The sequence below is a fragment of the Amphibalanus amphitrite genome, unplaced genomic scaffold (assembly GCF_019059575.1).
Source record: "Amphibalanus amphitrite isolate SeventyFive unplaced genomic scaffold, NRLGWU_Aamphi_draft 000430F_arrow, whole genome shotgun sequence".
In the NCBI taxonomy this organism is placed as follows: Eukaryota; Metazoa; Arthropoda; class Thecostraca; order Balanomorpha; family Balanidae; genus Amphibalanus; species Amphibalanus amphitrite.
Window position 1 is genome coordinate 3,401 of NW_024881924.1, and position 19,926 is coordinate 23,326.

Sequence of the window (19,926 nt, forward strand, 5' to 3'; positions counted from 1 at the left end):
AAGCGGCGCGGCGCTACGCGCCTGGCTAGGCGGGGCGTGCTTAGGGAGGGGCGACTGTCCCCGTGCCCCCCCCCCCCCCCCGTGGATACGTCCCTGATAGTTTATAACTAAATTTGTAAACATAAAAATTGTTTTTAATCAAGAACTATAGTATGCATCTTTTTATGCATACATTAGTTCAAGCACCGGTATAGCATCTTTTTATCAATTACGTCTCGTTTTCATGTCAGAATTTGCTTATTTAAAATGGAAATAGTGTTACTGTTAGAAAACAATATAAATGAATTTATGAGACGGACACAACACATTCGGCTGGATGCGTTTCGTCGAGAGACTCAATATAGGCATGAATGATTGTTAACATTGTCTTATTGTGGATGAAAGTTAGCACGCTAAATATTTGACAGCAGAAAACTGTTAAATGCAATTATGGCGCGCGAATGACAAAACATGACGATATATAAATATTGAATATCTTGCTTCATAGGGAATGTGCTAATTAAAAAGCAAGCATAAAACGACTCGGTATAGCATATTCGTCCTAAATAGATGATTGTTTTGGCGTTATTGCACATAAGTAATAAAATTCCAAACGGCAGAACCACTGGAATTTCTGGTTTGTAAAAAACTGTTTTCTTTTCAGTTACTGGTCTTTGAGCAACAGCAAGTTTCCAATTTCAGTGTTTTTTTTTGCAATTTGTTTTCACGTAATAAAGTTTGTAAATTGCAAGCTCAAAATTCATGCCCAAAGTTTTCGTGAAATCCAAATCTAAAATGTTGGTAATTATTTCTTTAAAACTCAAGTTTTTCTTTGTATTTGCAAACTCAATTTGTTCGTGAAACAGGCCTTTGACTGTAGGTCACAGAAATCACAATTCCGAGTCCCGAGATATACATTTTATGCATACTGTCATTTTTATCAATTGCTGAATGTCCCATATCGATCATCCAGTCGTTGTAGCTTATAGCGAGCATTGCAACTTTTTTGAGGTAAGTTCACTAGACGTGACCTGGCGACCTGACCTTGAACGATCCGGGTCTGAAATTTTAACAGTAATGTGCGAAAAAGATGTATGAACAGGTGTGTCAAAAAACGGTAACGCCGCGAATCTTGGCAAAGCCCAAAACACATCGAATGGTGCATCCCGTTTCCAAACTTATCCTAGGACACCTAAGATCGTTCACCTTTTCAAGCATCCTTGCCTCTAAATCAAAATTTGCAGTCTTGCCAACTCAAAGCTGGTTTCCTACAAGCTGCGAATTGCTTAGGTATGAATTGAGTAGCAGTGCCAACTATTCTTACGTTTCGTACTTCCAAATTTTCGATCTTATCTCTGGTCAGCTTCATGGCTTCACCATCATATAGTTGTGTAATGTGTATGTGGTGGCCAAGGGTTGAAACGTTATTAAGCTGTTAAGAGGGAAACAAATCAGAGGTATCTCGGACCGGTATTATTCGTGCTTATCTCTCGAGCTATTATTTTTCCGAATACGGGCTTGGGGGAACGGTGACAAAAGAAGAGACTAGACAAAAGGAATTCTGTGAAACGTTTATGGATTTTCGAAAATGAATAGATAACTTTGGAAGTGAGATATAATTTTGGAACTTATTTGGGAACATAGTCATGGAAGAAAAGTGGGAATGTCTTCTGCTCTGACAAGTGCGCCAAAACTGCTATATAATTTCAGAATCATGACATCACCACCTGATCCATATGCAACGGGCAGGGTGCAGCTAATGGCTAGCCGTCAGTGGTCATGTCATCGGTGGTCACTCAAAAGGTCATGCTAGGTGATGGAAGGTCACCAGCCGTTATTTGATCACACTTTCTGATGGATTTTGCTTACCAAGAGCTTCGCGGGAAAAACGAGCGCTGCACCGTTGAAAAAAAAATGAGTTAAAGGGTCTCAGGTCCGGCGACCTCTGCTGGTGAAATGCCCCAGGGTAGGATTCCGGTCTTTGTTGATTAACTTCGTCAAAAATGGCAGTAGAGCTGTGATGTCAGCACCATTGTGTTCGTCATGATCGAACTGGCACGACCTGCAGTCGTTCTCATATTCACCCTCCAATCGTAACAACTACAGGGTGTCTCAAAAGTTCGCATACACATTTCCCATGCCCATAAAGCATATAAGAACCGGCTAAAAAACTAAGGTTTTTGTGTCTGTGTGCACACTAGACAAATATGCATGCTTTGACAACTGATTCGGGAGGTTGGAAATCAAACCCTTTGCTGTATCTCCAAAAATATTTGCCCATACCGATTTTCGTCGCTCGTTCAGCTGCCGGAGGCTGATAAAAGGTTCCCAGCTTTCAAGCTCTTGTAAGGGAATCACCTGCAGTTTCAGCGTCGGAATTAGGTTTGACGAGCTCCCTGGCAACATCCGCTTCTCCCTGAAAGCCGACAGCGTGCATCGACACCATCCGTGAGTATTTTGTAGGTCTTCTCTGGCGCTAACTCCTTCATGAATGACTGGCGCCGACCTCCCAAGCACCATTTTCCTTTTCAAAACAACCCCATTCCTGAACAAATGGGAAGTGCCAGGGGAAATTTTTTCGCAGCATATCGTAGAAGAATGTGTCGGCCATCTGTTTCTTAGACACATTTTGCAAATTTTGCAAAACCCAAACGCTCGTCATTCCCCATGCCAAGACCTTCGCTGGGTTCCGGAGTGTTTTCCTCAGGAGAGGTTCTGCTATGTAAACGGCCAAGACCTGTCCATCGTGCGGTTTTGTCCGGATTTTGTGTGTAAAAGAAAGCTATTTGCTCCAGATCTGCCTCTTGAAACTTTGCAAGATAAAACTTTACATTAATTGACACTTTTGGAGGGTCAGTTGTCCTTGGTATTGATGATTTTCGTATTATTTTCCCCAAAAATTTAGCGTTCTAGATATTATAAACAATTTCAAATGATACTTTGTCTTTACATATTTTACGATGACCTGCAATTTTTGAAACTGGGTAACCTCTATCTGTAAGCTTCTTGTCAGTTTTCAATAGTTATGCCTTCATTTTCAGCTGCTTTCCGGAGCACGAGTCTGCTGCCGTACGAGGGTCGTTCAAAACGCTGTTAGTCTTGCATGGTTTTGTCCTTCAAAAATTCTAGCCACCGTTTTTATTAGATGATCATCATGTTGTACTCATCCTCGACGACACTTTGCCATGTGTCATTTCCGACTTAACCATTCTCATTATTCCTGAAACAGAGAGTTTCTCAGCCGACCCGATTTTGCGACCTCCATTTTCATGCTTGACCCATGGTCAGAGATGAACCCTTTTTGTGAGCTCATGAAGGGTCGAATGCGTTTGAAAACAATGACACTGCTTGAGGAAGGTTGTTACCAATGCCCATGCAAAATTTCGACTGTTTATTTATTGTTGATTCAGAATTATTGACAAAAAAGCATGGCTGGTACCTGTCAACGAACTTTTGAGACACCCTGTACAGCAGGGATTGGCAAATGGCGGGGCACCCCCTTTGGGAGGTAATGAAGGTCTCTGGAAACCTCATCCCTCATCTCTTTAGCATTAGTGGCTCTCCTTATGGAACAGGTTTCTTGTCTGGTCTGTTTCACCCCAGAATTCAAAGACTAGTCAAGGTAAAACCAAGCGCACCACAGTGAGCACAATTTGATAAGCTGGTGTATCTTAATTTTCATGTAGAACCTTTCACGTATCACGTACCTAAAACCCTTTCGTGCACTCATGCAAAAGCAACTGCCATGTTTCAACAGAGCTAGTAATGGCATTTTCACAGCCGCTGAATCGGCGGCGCTGACGTAAGAAGGGGAGAGGGGGAGGTCGATTAGACCCCCAGCCGTTCGGCGGCGCTGACGTAAGAAGGGGAGAGGGGGAGGTCGATTAGACCCCCAGCCGTTCGGCCGCCGACCGAACTTAGTTTTGCAGAATAAACGAGTGCTATCGAACCCCTTGACGAGAGGGAGCCGATGCTACCCAATTATAAGGTCTTGGGCAAGGCCGTATGTAGGCAGTGGTCTTGGGCTACTGCGTGCTTTTTTGGTCCTGCCTGTGATCTATCCGAACACTTCTCCCCACAAGTAGGGTAGACCGGGGCAAGTCGCCCCGCCGAGGTAAAACGCCTCACCGATGTTTCTCGGAACTGGCAAGGTTCTGGGGAAACATCCTCTCTTCTATAAAACGTGCACTATACGATCAGTATATGAGCAGACTGGAAAGAAATTGTGATGACGCTTTAGGGAGATAATGCCAAAAATGTGTTTTTGGAGTGATTTTTATGTTTTGTTGTCAGATTATGCATCATGGCGTTCTTTTATCGTCCACATCAGGTTAACGACTTTTATGTATTTTGAACGACTATTGTCTAACGCTTATAATGCCGGGTTGGTTCGTGTTAAATTATGTCTTCCTGGAGTGCAAGGCGTTGTTCTCTGACCGTACTACGTGATGGGGTAAAACGCCCCAGTAGGTCGCGGGGCAAAAAGCCCCATGGGGCGTTTTACCTCATGTGTTGTTCGGACTACCCACTTCCTAATGCTCGGTAGCTGGCGAACGGCATGTTTCTATGCATTTATATGTACTTTTCTCAGCAACTGGATGGCAAAGGAAGTATTTTGTTAACATTTGCATTGCAATAACTTATTATTTGGCCTTCTGAGGCAGGTGAAAAAACTGCTCACACAATAGTGTCGTAGCTGAACACCTGATAGGATGGAAGGTGCTAACTTCAGTGCCGTGCCTCCCAAGGTCTAACGGACCTCTCATATAAGATTTAGTCAACTAGCATGTTTAATCTTTAATCTAGAGTATGGGGCTTCTTGCCCCAGGCCGTGGGGCGTTTTGCCCTGGGGTTGGGGCAAAACGCCCTATTTGCAGTTGCTTCACAAATCACTTCCTAGCTGGGAGTCCGATCATAAGTGAATGAATTTGAGGGGTAGAATTTAAAGTAAAATGTCCAAAGAACGCATTGAGCACAAATTTGGCCTTCCAGGTGATGTGGGACAAAAGTTATGTAGCAAAATAAATTATCTGGGGCGTCTTGCCCCAGGCTACCCTACTGGGGTTAAATGACATAGATTTCAAATGGTTCCTGTGGTAGAACTGCCATGCTTGAATTTGACTAATTAGGAATGAAAAATATCCATATAGTAATGGAAATCTATGGAATTTCAGTAAACTTGGTTTTGTCGGCAATGGGGTCTGGCAGTGGGGTGGGGAGATAATAACCCTGCCTGGCGCCCCAAAAAGGGGGGGCACAATCCCCGAGGCCCTGCCGATCACCTCACTACAGGCATCACAGCTCCTCACCTTTTGCAGATGCCCAGGACCCCCTGCGATACATCCCAACAGCAATCTTTATTCAGAACCTGCCTTGATTAATCAACGATGCATTAAATGCGACGGATAACTCTACAATGCATTATTATCAACTATTGAACGGGCCTCGCCGATAGGGGGGTACTGTACCCCCCTAACTTTCGATAGCGGGGGACCTGTCCCCCCGTCCCCCCCCCCCGGTGGCGCCGCCCATGGGCCAGCGCTACGCGCCTTTGTTTTTCAGATATTATCGAAAACCTGAGGGGGAGGGGGGGGGGCGTAAAAGCGCCCTCCCCCCAGCACGGCGCGGGTTAAACTAAAAATCATTCCTCCTCAATCACCCCACCAATTATTTAATCAGGCCTTCAATACCAATGTGTTAGCGGCTGCGGTTGGATTGGCCAGCTGCCCGGTGGCTGTGGCTGTGCTCTGACCGGGCGCGTGTTGGCTGCCGCTGCCGCAGCGCTGGACGTGCTGGACTTTGTCTACCAGCATAACCAGGACGTGGCACAGCAGCTGCTCACCTACGAGCTGCGCAACTGGAGTCGGCAGACGTGCCTCAGTCTGGCCGTCACCGCCGACCACAAGCGTCTGCTGGCGCACCCGAGCTGCCAGGTGCTGCTGGCAGAGCTGTGGATGGGCGGCCTCAACCTGCGGCGCAACACTCACCTCAAGGTGCTGCTCTCGGTGCTCTTCCCGCCGGCCATGCTGCAGCTGGAGTTCCGCACGCAGGAGGAGCTGCGCCAGATGCCACAGACAGAGGAGGAGTACCTGATGGAACACTGCGACGACGAGGACGACCGCTCCTCCTCCTCCGACGACGACGACACGGCCGGCGCCGACCAGGTGCGTCAGCGCTCCGCCGCCCCGTCAGCGCCCCTCCCCCAAATCAGCGCTCCGCCGCCCAGTCAGCGCCCCTCCCCCCGCCGACCAGGTGTGTCAGCGCTCCGCCGCCCAGTCAGCCCCCCTCCCCCCGCCGACCAGGTGCGTCAGCGATCCGTCGCCCCGTCAGCGCCCCTCCCCCCGCCGACCAGGTGCGTCAGCGCTCCGCCGCCCAGTCAGCCCCCCTCCCCCAAATCAGCGCTCCGCCGCCCAGTCAGCCCCCTCCCCCGCCGACCAGGTGCGTCAGCGCTCCGCCGCCCAGTCAGCCCCCCTCCCCTCCCCCAATCGCCGACCAGGTGCGTCAGCGCTCCGCCGCCCAGTCAGCACCCCTCCCCCCGCCGACCAGGTGCGTCAGCGCTCCGCCGCCCAGTCAGCCCCCTCCCCCCAAATCAGCGCCGACCAGGTGCGTCAGCGCTCCGCCGCCCAGTCAGCCCCCCTCCCCCCCGCCGACCAGGTGCGTCAGCGCTCCGCCGCCCAGACAGCCCCCCTCCCCCAAATCAGCGCCGACCAGGTGCGTCAGCGCTCCGCCGCCCAGTCAGCGCCCCTCCCCCCGCCGACCAGGTGCGTCAGCGCTCCGCCGCCCAGTCAGCCCCCTCCCCTCAAATCAGCGCCGACCAGGTGCGTCAGCGCTCCGCCGCCCAGTCAGCCCCCTCCCCCCGCCGACCAGGTGCGTCAGCGCTCCGCCGCCCAGTCAGCCCCCCTCCCCCAAATCAGCGCCGACCAGGTGCGTCAGCGCTCCACCGCCCAGTCAGCCCCCTCCCCCCAAATCAGCGCCGACCAGGTGCGTCAGCGCTCCGCCGCCCAGTCAGCCCCCTCCCCCCGCCGACCAGGTGCGTCAGCGCTCCGCCGCCCAGTCAGCCCCCTCCCCCCAAATCAGCGCCGACCAGGTGCGTCAGCGCTCCGCCGCCCAGTCAGCGCCCCTCCCCCCGCCGACCAGGTGCGTCAGCGCTCCGCCTCCCAGTCAGCCCCCTCCCCAAATCAGCGCCGACCAGGTGCGTCAGCGCTCCGCCGCCCAGTCAGCCCCCCTCCCCCCGCCGACCAGGTGCGTCAGCGCTCCGCCGCCCAGTCAGCCCCCCTCCCCTCAAATCAGCGCCGACCAGGTGCGTCAGCGCTCCGCCGCCCAGTCAGCGCCCCTCCCCCCAAATCAGCGCCGACCAGGTGCGTCAGCGCTCCGCCGCCCAGTCAGCCCCCCTCCCCCCGCCGACCAGGTGCGTCAGCGCTCCGCCGCCCAGTCAGCCCCCCTCCCCTCAAATCAGCGCCGACCAGGTGCGTCAGCGCTCCGCCGCCCCGTCAGCGCCCCTCCCCGCCCAGTCAGCCCCCCTCCCCTCCCCCCAATCGCCGACCAGGTGCGTCAGCGCTCCGCCGCCCAGTCAGCACCCCTCCCCCGCCGACCAGGTACGTCAGCGCTCCGCCGCCCAGTCAGCCCCCTCCCCCCAAATCAGCGCCGACCAGGTGCGTCAGCGCTCCGCCGCCCAGTCAGCCCCCCTCCCCCCGCCGACCAGGTGCGTCAGCGCTCCGCCGCCCAGTCAGCCCCCCTCCCCCAAATCAGCGCCGACCAGGTGCGTCAGCGCTCCGCCGCCCAGTCAGCGCCCCTCCCCCCGCCGACCAGGTGCGTCAGCGCTCCGCCGCCCAGTCAGCCCCCCTCCCCTCAAATCAGCGCCGACCAGGTGCGTCAGCGCTCCGCCGCCCAGTCAGCCCCCCTCCCCCCAAATCAGCGCCGACCAGGTGCGTCAGCGCTCCGCCGCCCAGTCAGCCCCCTCCCCCCAAATCAGCGCCGACCAGGTGCGTCAGCGCTCCGCCGCCCAGTCAGCGCCCCTCCCCCCAGTCGGGCGCCGACCAGGTGCGTCAGCGCTCCGCCGCCCAGTCAGCCCCCCTCCCCCCAAATCAGCGCCGACCAGGTGCGTCAGCGCTCCGCCGCCCAGTCAGCGCCGCCCAGTTCCCTCCCCCCAATCGGGCGCCGCAGCTGGCTGGCCGCTGCGGCGCCGCTCTTTGGTAGTCTCTTCGCTGTGAGAACACTATAGGCTGCGCAGTGCAGTTAGCCGGAAATAGCGAAATAATCTCAGGGCCAGCTATGTAAGCAAGAAAAATGTTACATCCACTGCTTTTTTCATACGTTGTTTTTTGCGATTTGCTTATGTGGCTAACTTACCGTTATATTTGTTTCCGTTCCATGGATCTACACAGGCATCACTGCTAGGTGTAAGTTGAACGTCTATCGGCGGGCGGTGCGCTTTGTCTCACGCTCAGTCACTAAGTGTGACGAGGTGGCTACTGGCTTTGTCTCAATGTTTTCGTGATTTGGTTCGTAGCTTTTTGGGTTTCTTGGTGTATTCTGCTTCCTACTCAGCGTTTAGGTCGTTCAATAAGTAACAGTCAGTTGGTCATCACTTTTTTATTTTTTAACCCAGCATCTTCAAGATTTGACATGTTTATCGTTCAACATCTCTCCTGACTGCTTCCTCAAACTGGTCACCACGAGCCTGAACACACTTTTTCAGGCGCTCACACCAACGCCGAAATCCCGTCCGAAAAACGATAGGCGGCGGCCGCGGCCATAACGGCCGGAGCGACACCAGCGCCACCATCGGCGGGCGGTCGGAACTATCGCAACGGATCGCACGTTAATTCAAATTATTTAGTAACGATACGTTATGCGTCAACGAAACCTTTACTGAAAATTTAAGAAAAATGCATTTCGTATTATAGCTAAATTTCATGATACATCTCGCGATGTAAATAGGTATTTTAATGGATAATTTGATAAGTAAATAATTGCATCACTTCAATTAAGTAATAATATCATTGCACATATTTCGCATTCGATAAATGCCCCAGCGGAATATGAAAGCCCACAAAGTAGGCTTTCTAAAAATGTGTATTAGTATCAAGTCAGTGATGGCTTATGCTACTTTTGACGCGATTGTTTTCGTTATCGGTCGATATAACATACACTTTTTCTATATTTCAATGCGTACAACTCAGTCAAATTTGAATGTTACGTTAATGCCCCAGTAGATAATTAAACATCAATTAATTGCCGTTCGAATGATGTTACGCATGCCTCAATGGTGCCTACCCTAAGCTACTTTTTTCTCGTGTCTTGATAAGCAAGCACTAGGCAAAATTGTGGTATCACCATAATTAACTAATAAAATTAATGAATAAATGACACCATCGATAAATGCCCCACCAGAATACGAAAGCCCACAAAGAAAGCTTTCTAAAAATGCATATTAGTCACAAGTCAGTGATGGCTTATGCTACTTTTGACGCGATTGTTTTCGTTATCGGTCGATATAACATACACTTTTACTATATTTCAATGCTTACAACTCAGTCAAATTTGAATATTACGTTAATGCCCCAGTAGATAATCAAACAGCAATTAATTGCTGTTCGAATGATGGTACCCATACCCCCATTGCGCCTAGCCTTAGCTGCTTTTACCCCGTGTCTTCATTGCCAATCACTGGGTGCAATAGCGGTCTCAGGCCTTATCCGGGCACAACTGATTTTTAAGGTGAGGGGACAAACGCTAAAGCTATTTCATAAGCGTAACTTTATATCTCTTTGTGGGTGCTCAAGCACCCCCAATCCTGAGCTCAGCACCCCCTGCCTTCTTAAAGCACCCCCAGCCTCCTCAAAACATTCCCAGCTGACTCAAGGCCCTCAATAATCAGAATGTCCATCTCCTAGTACTGTAATGAGCCCAGTGAATCATGCAAATACTATGCTTACTCAATTCAGTGACTAAGAGAATACCGGGTGGCCAAAAAAAAAAAAAAACGTTCCGAACTTTGGAGGCCTGTATCTCAAATTCGAGTGCAAATAACGAGCCAAAATTTTCACCAAGTTTGCGTCACTTCTTTGCGCATTGATATGCCAAATTATAACACTGTACCATCATCTTCAAGCCAGCAATCTTATGTTGAATTAAGTAAGACGTTTTTGCTTTTTTGCCGTTGTTGAACGGTAGTAATGATTGGCTTAGACGTACCATGCTAGAAAAAAAGCAAAATACAACACGTGAATGATACCAGCACGTGTGTTGTTATTTTTAATATTTTTGTCCCACTTATGTATAGTCTCTCTTGGAAGTATCGCGTCATGGGCTGCGGCGGCTCGGCGAACTATTCCCTTCAGTTTGAGGACCCCAGCAGTGAGGTCATGGCCTGTATCATAAAAGTACGCTGTAACACGATTCTACGCCGGCGGTAGGAGGAAATCTGCTATATGACGCAGGCACCAGCGGCTGACAACTGGGTGAAAACAGGTGGAGGCCGGCCAAAGGTCCTGCTCGTATCGCTCGCCTTGACCCCGTCCCCCGCCTCAGGCGGATACCGGCGCCGCTTGGGTTCACCAGCCGGCCGGGCGCTCATTGGTCTGCCTTAGTGGGCGCCAATCACTCGTGTGCGTGACGCGTAAAATCACAACGGAGCAAAGTTCCGTCATAGCCCTTCTGTGAAGAGGCCTTCTGAACGACGTAAAACTTGTCATGAGGGAGGGGGGGGGGGCAACCTGGCATCAAATGGGGCTTTTGATGCCAGGTTTTGACGGCTGAACGGTGAATATTCTTTTTTGGTGCCGTTCATTAACCCGCGCGGGGCTGGGGTCTCCAGCCGAACGCGCGGGGCTGGGGGGGGGGGGTAAATTTTACCCCCCCCCTGTTATCTCCCGAACTAATGGTCCGATTTGGAAAACTCAAACGCCAATCGAAAGATCTCATCACGAACAACTAAAAACATGTACTTAATTTTAAGTTCGAGGTCAAGGTCAAGGTCAGGTCAAGGGAACAAATTGCAAGTTCCTACAGTATCGGCCTTGCACCGTAGTTGCCGAAGAATGGAGTCATGGACTGAGACTGATCGCCCAAAACGTGCTCTTAGGCTACCAAGACAATATTCGTTGCATACAATATCATTCAGAGGTCAAGGTCAAGGTCAGGTCAGGTCAGGTCACCAAAAACAAAATATAGAAAAGGGCATGTGCGACACATGTTTTATGGGTCATTTTACTCATAGAATTCAATAGGCACACTCAATAAGTGATATGGACCACTTCTGGATGAATTTCAGGTCGAGGTCAGGTCAATGTCAGGTCAAGTGAGGTCAAATTTTGAAGTTGGTTGTTAAGGCCTAAAAAGGTGTCTATCTGATGCAGTTTTTCACGGCGAATCGAATGGTGCTATTTTTGTTTCCGTATGAGGTCTAAAACTTCCAAAAAAGTCATTTTTCAAAATTTTTGTGTGTCGTGACGTCATACAATTTTGAATAACTCCCACATTTTTGAACCGATTCTTTTAAAACTTGGTATGTAGGTGCACATAGACCACTTCTCTGACATATATTCCGGTTTTTTCGATACACTCAAAATTTTGGATTTTATAGCTATTTTCCCAAAAAAGTCAGTTTTTTTTTTAGAAAAAAAATTTTGGGCCAAACTCCAAAATTTTCAAAAAACTGAGATAGCCATTTGATAGACAAAGTAGAATTACGTATATCCTTTTTTGTTGCGTCTTGATTCCTTAAAAAATGAAGATGTTAGCGGCGTTTGAACTTTTGCCGTTTTTGAGGCGAAAATGGCGAACATGACGTCACTAAAACGTCAATTTCTCAAAAATTTTCCGACGGATTTCGCTCAAATTTTTAGGGAACGTGTCAAACTGATGTAAGAAAAGGTACTGAAAGTTTGGCGGCGCTGCGCGCCGCCGTTTTTGAGATATTGCAAAAACTCGCGAGGGGGGTAAAATTTACCCCCCAGCCCCGCGCGGGTTAAGCGGCTCATTCAAAAGAGAGAACTTCAAGTAGGTATATGACTATAATTGGCTAGAGAGCGAATTGACGAATTGGCTGGAGAGATAATTTTTGTGATTTGAATCCGCTCGCGGGTGCATCTGCAACCACGGATGTATTCTGTTAGCGGGCGCAACTGATGATTGTGTTTTGTTTTGTATTCGGCCACGGATTTCCGGATTTTACCAAAAACCTGTGACAGTTGTGCCGATGACAGGTCAAATTGTTAGCTTTGCAATGAAACAAATCTCAATAAATCCTCTGCGAGTAGGGTGGCTTCCGTTGACCACATGCCTACTCCCATCACAAGTTACCGGACGGCGACTGCCACCTCCCCCTATCCCTCCGCAGTCCGCACCCACTCCCCTCGGCCCAGCCCGCTGCGCTGGCTGCCTCCGCGTGTCAGGCTTCGGTCAGTGCTTCCAGCGGCTCTCAAACTTTTCCGCTCAGCCGCGGCTGGGACAGGTGGCGACCTTCCCTCAGAGTCGCGATACTTTCAAGAGAGACTATACCATATATTCAAATACAAAGCCAACATTGTGTTAATGGATGCCATTTGTTTTAACACAAGTCCTGTTTCGAGGAGAAGGAGTGGCACGGTGCATGAGTTACTGCTGATCGCCCTCCCTTCAAGAAGATCAAATAGTAAATCGACCGAATAAGGGAAAAAGCTTGAGGGAATGTGTCACCCTGAGGCTTGAACCATGTCAATGAGACTAGTTGCCAGTAGCAGTCATGGCTGCAAGCCGTGGTGCCGAGATGGAAGTGGCCCGTTCACTCACATTTTTAGTAAACTTCAGAGCAAAAAAGTGATTTTTTTCATGGCATGCTAGAAACACGAACCGTTTAAAAAGAAATTGACCGAATAACATAAACAATAAACATCTTACCATTTATTGAAAATATATGCCGCATTGACTATCAAAAGTTTCAATGTTGTATCTGTATCACTTTCTGAGGAATATTGATTTAAAGTTGGGAACGTTTTTTTTTCTGGGCCACCCGGTATACAATGAATAAATCACCACAAATTAAGATGCATGATATTTGTGTTAACATTACATCTGATATTATCAGGGGCCCGGGAACGATTTTCAAGTTTGGGGGGGGCGAGCCTAAAATACCTGACATGATGCATATAAAACAGTGGCATAGCTAGGGGTGTAAGGGGACACGTTTCCCCTCCCCCCATCGGGTTAACTTGGGTCCGAGAGGCCCTGCGGCGCCATTTGACCGCTGAGGGTTAACGATGGCCATATTTCTACTCAGAAGGGCCCCGTGGGGCTCTTTAGAGCACCTCATGGGCCCTAAATAGCCACACTAAGGTCTCCATAAGGGCCCCACGCCGACTTCTGAGGGCCTCTTGCGGCTTTTACTGAAACAGACTCTTTCCGCAGTCAGGAAATCGCATGCGAGAGCCTATTCAAATACATGGAAGCACGCTCGCATCAATCGCACGCACCTCCCGCGAGCGATTGATGCGAGAGGAATTACAATGTTTTTGAATAGGCTCTCGCATGCGATTTCCTGAACGCGGAAAGAGTCTGCTTCAGCCTTTACTGGCCTCTGAGAGGTCTTACCGGCCAATGAGGGAAAGTTCTAGGGGCATTTCCCACCTGTGATGGTCCCACACTTATTTTTCTGAGGGCCCCATAACGGCAACTATGGGGCCCTCGTCGGTGCCTATGAGGGCCTACACCGGTGTCTCTGAGGGTTTCACACCCCCAACTCCGAGTGCCTACACCAGTGCCTATTAAAGCCCTATATCGGCGGCTCTGAGGACCCACCCAACACCTGCGCATCTAAAGGCCACCCACTGATGACTTGAGGGCCCCACAACGGTGACCCTGAGGGCCCCACCGGCGTCTGACAGTACCATGCCGGTCTCTTAGGACCCGCAGGACTTCTTCTGCCGGCCTAATAAGGACCCCTTGCCGGTCACTGAGACCCCCTGCCGGCTTGTAGAGAGTTCGCGTCAGCAGCTCTAAAGGCCCCACACCCGTCTGTAACGGCTCTACACCAGCGTCTATGAGGGCCCGGAGCAACGCCTGTAAGGACCCTCATCGGCGCCTCTGAGAGAATCACACTAGCACCTCTGATCGCCCACACCGGCACCTGCATGGCGGCCCCACACTGGTGCCTCCCTTACCGGCGGCTCTGAGCCTACGCCGGTGATTCTGAGGGTGCCACCGATAACTGAAGGCACCACACAAGCCCTTAGTGTAGCTGAGCTTTAATCCCATACCGGCCCTCCGAGGGCGCCACGTCAGTGCACTCATTGCCCCACACCCCTCCCTCACACCCGGAGCGGGTAAACTGTGTTATACCTATAGCAACGATTTTACCACCGTTGTACGTTATGTATTTCTCAAAGTTGACTCAAAATGGTCCAGTACAAAATCCGGCCTGCCAAACTTATGGCCAAGGTCAGGCCCAAACACGTTTTGGGCAATCAGTCTCAGTCCATGACTCCATTCTTCGGCAACTACGGTGCAAGGCCGATACTGTAGAAATTTGCAATTTGTACCCTTGACCTGACCTTGACCTTGACCTCAAACTTTAAATTAAGTGCATGTTGTTAGTTATTCGTGATGAGATCTTTTGATTGGCGTTTGAATTTTCCAAATCGGACCAATAGTTCGGGAGATAACAGGGGGGTAAAATTTATTCCCCCAGCCCCGCGCGTTCGGCTGGAGAGTGGAGACCCCAGCCCCGCGCGGGTTAATGCATTGGGTGAGCCAAAATTGTTTTACAGTGGCGCTATTAAAACAAGCTCTCGAACCGATTTAACATCATTTCTTGCATGATGCCTGATGGCTACAGTAAAAAAGAACAGCTAAAAAAACTACAAAAACTATGGAATGCCTTTCTGAAAGCTATTGAGCACCCCCAATGATTTTTGGAAAACTACACCCATGAGCTATTTCTTTCAAATTTGGCTACTTAAGCGTTTCAAATAAGAGTAAAATTGGAGAACTTCACTTACCTGAACATAACTTACTTTATCTTAAAAATTGACTACCTAATCAAAGTATCAGTAGGCATGATCCAAACATGTAGGTACCTAGGCATGGCGGCGATGGGAGATACTTGTCAGGGTGCGGGCCAGTTATTTTCATGTTCATTCTCGTCATATTGACGCAATCAACGTCGCGTACACATATAATGTATATTCTTCGCAAGTAGCATATCAATACATTTATCACAAATCTAATGCAGTCAAATAAACACATTTTGACACGCACTCTCACGCACCAGATTCTGATGCGCCAACATTTTGATAGGTGCACATTCGCTCGCAATTCAAGTCGCATAACAATTTTTAGCTGCCTTCAACAGTCGCCGGCCGTCCTGCGTCAAGGCATGTCACATTCCGTCCTGTTTTTCAACAGGTTGTTGGGTAAACACTTGCATGGATTCTGCCCGCCCAGCAGTTAAATCACAAACATGAAATAACTGAATACGAAGAAACAACGGACCGATCATGGACAAGAACACCGACAGGAACATTTTCATTAAGTTCGCAACCTCGTGGCGAAGTTAATCGAGATCACGACTTATCGTCCGATAGGTTCATGACTTTTACACACTTTTAGAAGTAGCAGTCGCAGCTGCATCCCGCTTTGGAGGCCGAGGAAATCCATGGCAGGAGGGCAAAAACAAGAACAATATGATTTTGTGACGGCCGGCTTTATCTAAATTGCTGAACTCCACTTTTCGTCCCGAACAGTGATTTTTCCTCGCCATGCTATTTTACTCTGAATGAACTCGTGACTCGAGGTTTAGGAATTTCGCGCCGATTGAAGTTCGTCGGAAGCACGGAGGACGTTTCTTTGTCTAGGACGAGTGGTACGCGTGCCTCCATTGCGTGTAGCCCCACTGCGTTTCCAGCTGGCAAATCTCGGTGCTGACGATGTCCTTTAGGTCCACTAAACGTTGATGCACGTAGGCATCGCACTCATCTGGAAAGAAAAGCCAAATTGTCACAAAAAACATTTTCTTCAGTGTCACTGTCATTCACCAGAAGGCTCATATTTAAAACCCCTTAGTCCTAGGTAAATAGATATTATGAGGAATTTCGGTCCCCACCAGTGAAACTTCACATTCATGCGTGAGCACTGAGCAGCCTGATGGTAATATTCTAATTTGTAAAACAATAAATACAAACTGATAACTGACACTGCCACTACTATAAATCAGCCCAGAAAAAAGAGCATATTACCTAGGAACTTGACAAATGGGATACCAATTTCAAAGAAAGTAAGTCAATTTTTCAAAGCAGCCTGAATTAAAATATGCAGGTTAGACTTAGAAGCATATGCCTACTATCTGAGGAGTTAACAAGCAGCCGTTTCATGAAGTGGGTTGCAGACTGCAGAGCCACCACAACAATTCTTGAAACTGCACATGAGTGACACATGTTCTGATTTCAGCAGCATGTTGTAATGACATTGGGTGGTAATGGCATACTAATAAATTTAGTAGGCACTGCTTGTTACATCAATGTTAAATAGGGAAGATCAATACATACTTGGGAAGCTGATGTCAAAGGTAGTTATGAAAGATCACTTCAAACAAGTTATGAAAATGTTGTGAAAGGGTTCCAAATATTTTACAAAAGGGCAGTGTCGAATGACTGCAGTGTCACAAAATTACATTAATGCTTGGGTGTTAGAGGGGAAAATTCCTCTCCAAAAAAGGGATGAGGGTAGTATATTCTTGATCAGGTTAGCCCCGCCCCCCCCCCTCAAAAAAAATAAAGAACAGAAGAAGGAAAAATTGCACACTTTTCTGTACAATGGTAGAATCTGATGCGATCATGCAAGTAGATGCTCTTTCGTGAGTGGTAAATTGCTCTTGAAAGTTGGAGGTGGGAGTGGAAAATTATTTTCATTTGGATGTCTTGTTCCACCCAAATTGACAAATTTTGGGACACTGCATTATGAAAATTTTGCCAAAGGGTTCCAACAAGTTAACAAAAGTGTTGTTTGAAATGAGTTATGTAAAGGCTGTGAAAGAGTTATGAAGAATTTGCAAAAGGGTTCCTTCAAAAGAGTTACGAAAAGGTTCCGAAAGAGTTACAATGAGTTAATGAAGAGATTTTATGAATGAGATATGAAAAAGTTGTCAGAGGGTCACAAATAATCTATGAGAAATTTGCTTTGAATGAATTATGAAAGGGCTGTGAAAGGGTTACAATAAGTTAATGAAAAGCCTCTTTCGAATGAGTCAGGAAAATGTCGCGAAAGGGTTGCAAATAATTTACGAAAGGGTTATTTTGAATGAGCTATGAAAATATTGCACAAAGTTAAAAATAAGTTATGAAGGGTTACTGTGAATAAACTAATAAAAGGCTGAGAAAGGGTTACCATGAGTTTACGAAAGGGTTGTTTCGAATAAGTTATAAAAAGGCTGCGAAAGGGTTACGAAGGGCTTGCGTAAAGGCTTAGTGAAAGGGTTGTGACCTAACAAGTTGCGAAAAAATAACAGCAGCTTTAGGAAAAGAATATGAATGGATAAAGAAGTAACAAATTTTGTTGCAACAAGTGAGGAACGATGTCACACCACTGGGGCTATAATTATACTCAGAAATAAAAAGCATCTCAGTCTAGTCCATGAAGACTGAAGAGCAGGCTGCACTTAATTGGTGGCTTACCTCGACATCACTGGCCGACTCACCCCTTCCACTACATTGATCGGGCGATTAAACACCTTTTTCAAATAACGGAAACTCAGAAGAAACGTTTGAACCGCTGGAAATGCCGAGAAATTGGCGGCAATATACACAGTGTATATAAATACACTATACAGGGAGGACACACTGCGCAACAAATGTCTCATAAGCGCATGGAACGTATGCAGTTTCCAAAGCTCTTGATAATATCAAGAACATGTTTTTTTTTTCTTCTAATCCCCATCTGGCCAAATGTCCGCCTTTACACGGGGCCTGCACCCTAACGAAACGGGTTCTCTGTCTTCTTCGCCCACTGTCTTACGGCGCCTTTCACCTCAGCATCGGTCTGGAAGTGGTGGCCACGAAACTCATCCTTCAAGGGACCAAACAGATGAAAATCTGATGGGGCGAGGTCCGGACTGTAGGGCGGCTGGGGCATGATTGTCCATCCCAGTCTCGCAATCTCCTGGCACGTGGTGTCGGCCGTGTGTGGTCGGGCATTGTCGTGGCGTATGGTGATTCTGGTTTGCTGGTTGACAATATTCACGATTGTTCCAGTCGAGTAGCCTACTCACTCAGCCAAATCACGCACCCGTATTTGGCGGCTGCTCCTGATCGGCTTGATCCTGATCGGCTTGTTCACTACACTGTAAAAAAGTTTAGCACCACCAATCAGCTAAATGCACTTAAGTACCGTGGTAAAAAACGAGCACAACCCACCGGCTTATTTTAAGCAGGCTAAGAGGGTGCTATTTGAGTTGTTTATTTTTAACACCATAAAAATCGTAGCACCATGGCTCCTGTATGGGGCTAACAAGATGCTTTTTAATTAGTATCTCATATCTAAGACCCGAAGGGTGTTAAAAAATAGCACCCTGGAGGGTGTATTTTTCAGCACACTGAGGGTGCTAGGGTCAAAAACCAGCACTCAGGAGGTGCTACTTGTTTAGCACCTTAGCGCTTAGAACCTTCAGCTAGCACGCAAATAGCTTCTTACTATACCCCAACACCCTACTGCAAGCATAACATTAGCATCTATAGACATGAAGAGCCACGGTTGAGCAATGTGATACAGGATGCTTTTGGTCATCGGTTGTTGTATTATCTAATATGTATATGTTACAGTTAGTATGCGAAATCCGTTAGTTTGCAACGCAACTAGTTTCGTTGCAAACTAACTGACCGTCCAGTTAGTTTGCAAACTAACTAGTTAGGATGCAAACTACCTAGTTACTTTGCAACGGAACTAGGTGTGTTGCAACGGAACTAGTTGTAATGCGAAATCGACGAGGCGGTGAATCTATTTGTCGTTTATATTCATCTTTTATGTAAATTTTAACAACGGTTGTTAAAACAAAGTGAGTGACTCACGTGAGAACTTCGATAATGAACTTGGAGTCAAAGACCTTTTGAATAAAAACAGACTATAGCACCCCATTTCATGATCTTGGAAATATCAGCATATGGTGCTAAATATCCGCTAATTAGGCTCCTTAGGTGCTAACGTAAACACTGTAAAAAAGATGAGCACTTTTTGTGCTAAACAACTGCTATTAAGGTGCTTAAGATTAGCACCTATTCTGATGGAGCCCTGGGGTACAACTTGGGCACTAAAGGTACAAACGTCACACACAGATGGCGCTGTTCAATACGGCTTCGAATTACTCCGATTTTTCATGTTTTTTTTTTCTGCACCACTGATACATTTGCACATTTTTTGGGGCGTTTTCCAAGAGGGGCGGAAGTAATATTGATAAGATGCATCTTCAAAACCTCTGCAACATTCATCACGTGACTATTGGCAACGCTTTTGTTCCGAAACTGACAACTGAAACCAGTTCAATTCATTATATAGGTCACAAAAGCAGCGGCAAAACATCTTTGATTTCCCACGCGATCGGCGTGACTAGTAGTGGGAAGACCTAAGCGGACTTCTGCCAAGGTTCCAGATTGACATCGTCTCGCCAATGTGGACACCTACATTTGTAAGGAGTTCATCTCCCTTCATGGTGTGACCGCCTGTGATCGGTAATGATAAGTTATATCACAGATAACAGTAGTACTGGATTGGAAACAGGATTCCGGTGGCTGCAGTAAGGGGCCGAAAACAGAACCGAATATTTCGTGCCCATATTTCGATATCTCCTCTCACAGGCAACAAAAAATATTGGTTTATGTGAATGAAACTTAAAAAGAAGCAATCGACTAGCCGTGCTCGTGTTTATTGCTGCATTTTTGCATAATGGCAATTTATTTTACTAAACGTTGCTGGTTACACTTT

General features: G+C 48.0%; 1 protein-coding gene and 1 long non-coding RNA gene across 2 annotated transcripts in view; one reads left to right on the plus strand and one right to left on the minus strand.

Moving 5' to 3' along the window:
- Window positions 1–5,760: 5,760 nt before the first annotated feature.
- The window catches only part of LOC122391300 (transient receptor potential cation channel trpm-like), a gene marked incomplete at its 5' end in the record, with an annotated part of 182,366 nt that continues 168,200 nt past the window's right edge, over window positions 5,761–19,926 (plus strand). The window contains one exon of the mRNA XM_043385094.1: window positions 5,761–6,143. Within this exon, the coding sequence (XP_043241029.1) occupies window positions 5,761–6,143 (383 nt within the window). The remainder of the gene's footprint in view (window positions 6,144–19,926) is intronic.
- LOC122391298 lies at window positions 15,122–17,766 on the minus strand. Its single transcript, XR_006258324.1, has 2 exons — window positions 17,628–17,766; window positions 15,122–15,933 (listed from the first exon to the last, which is right to left on the minus strand). It is a non-coding gene; the product is annotated as an uncharacterized LOC122391298 (long non-coding RNA).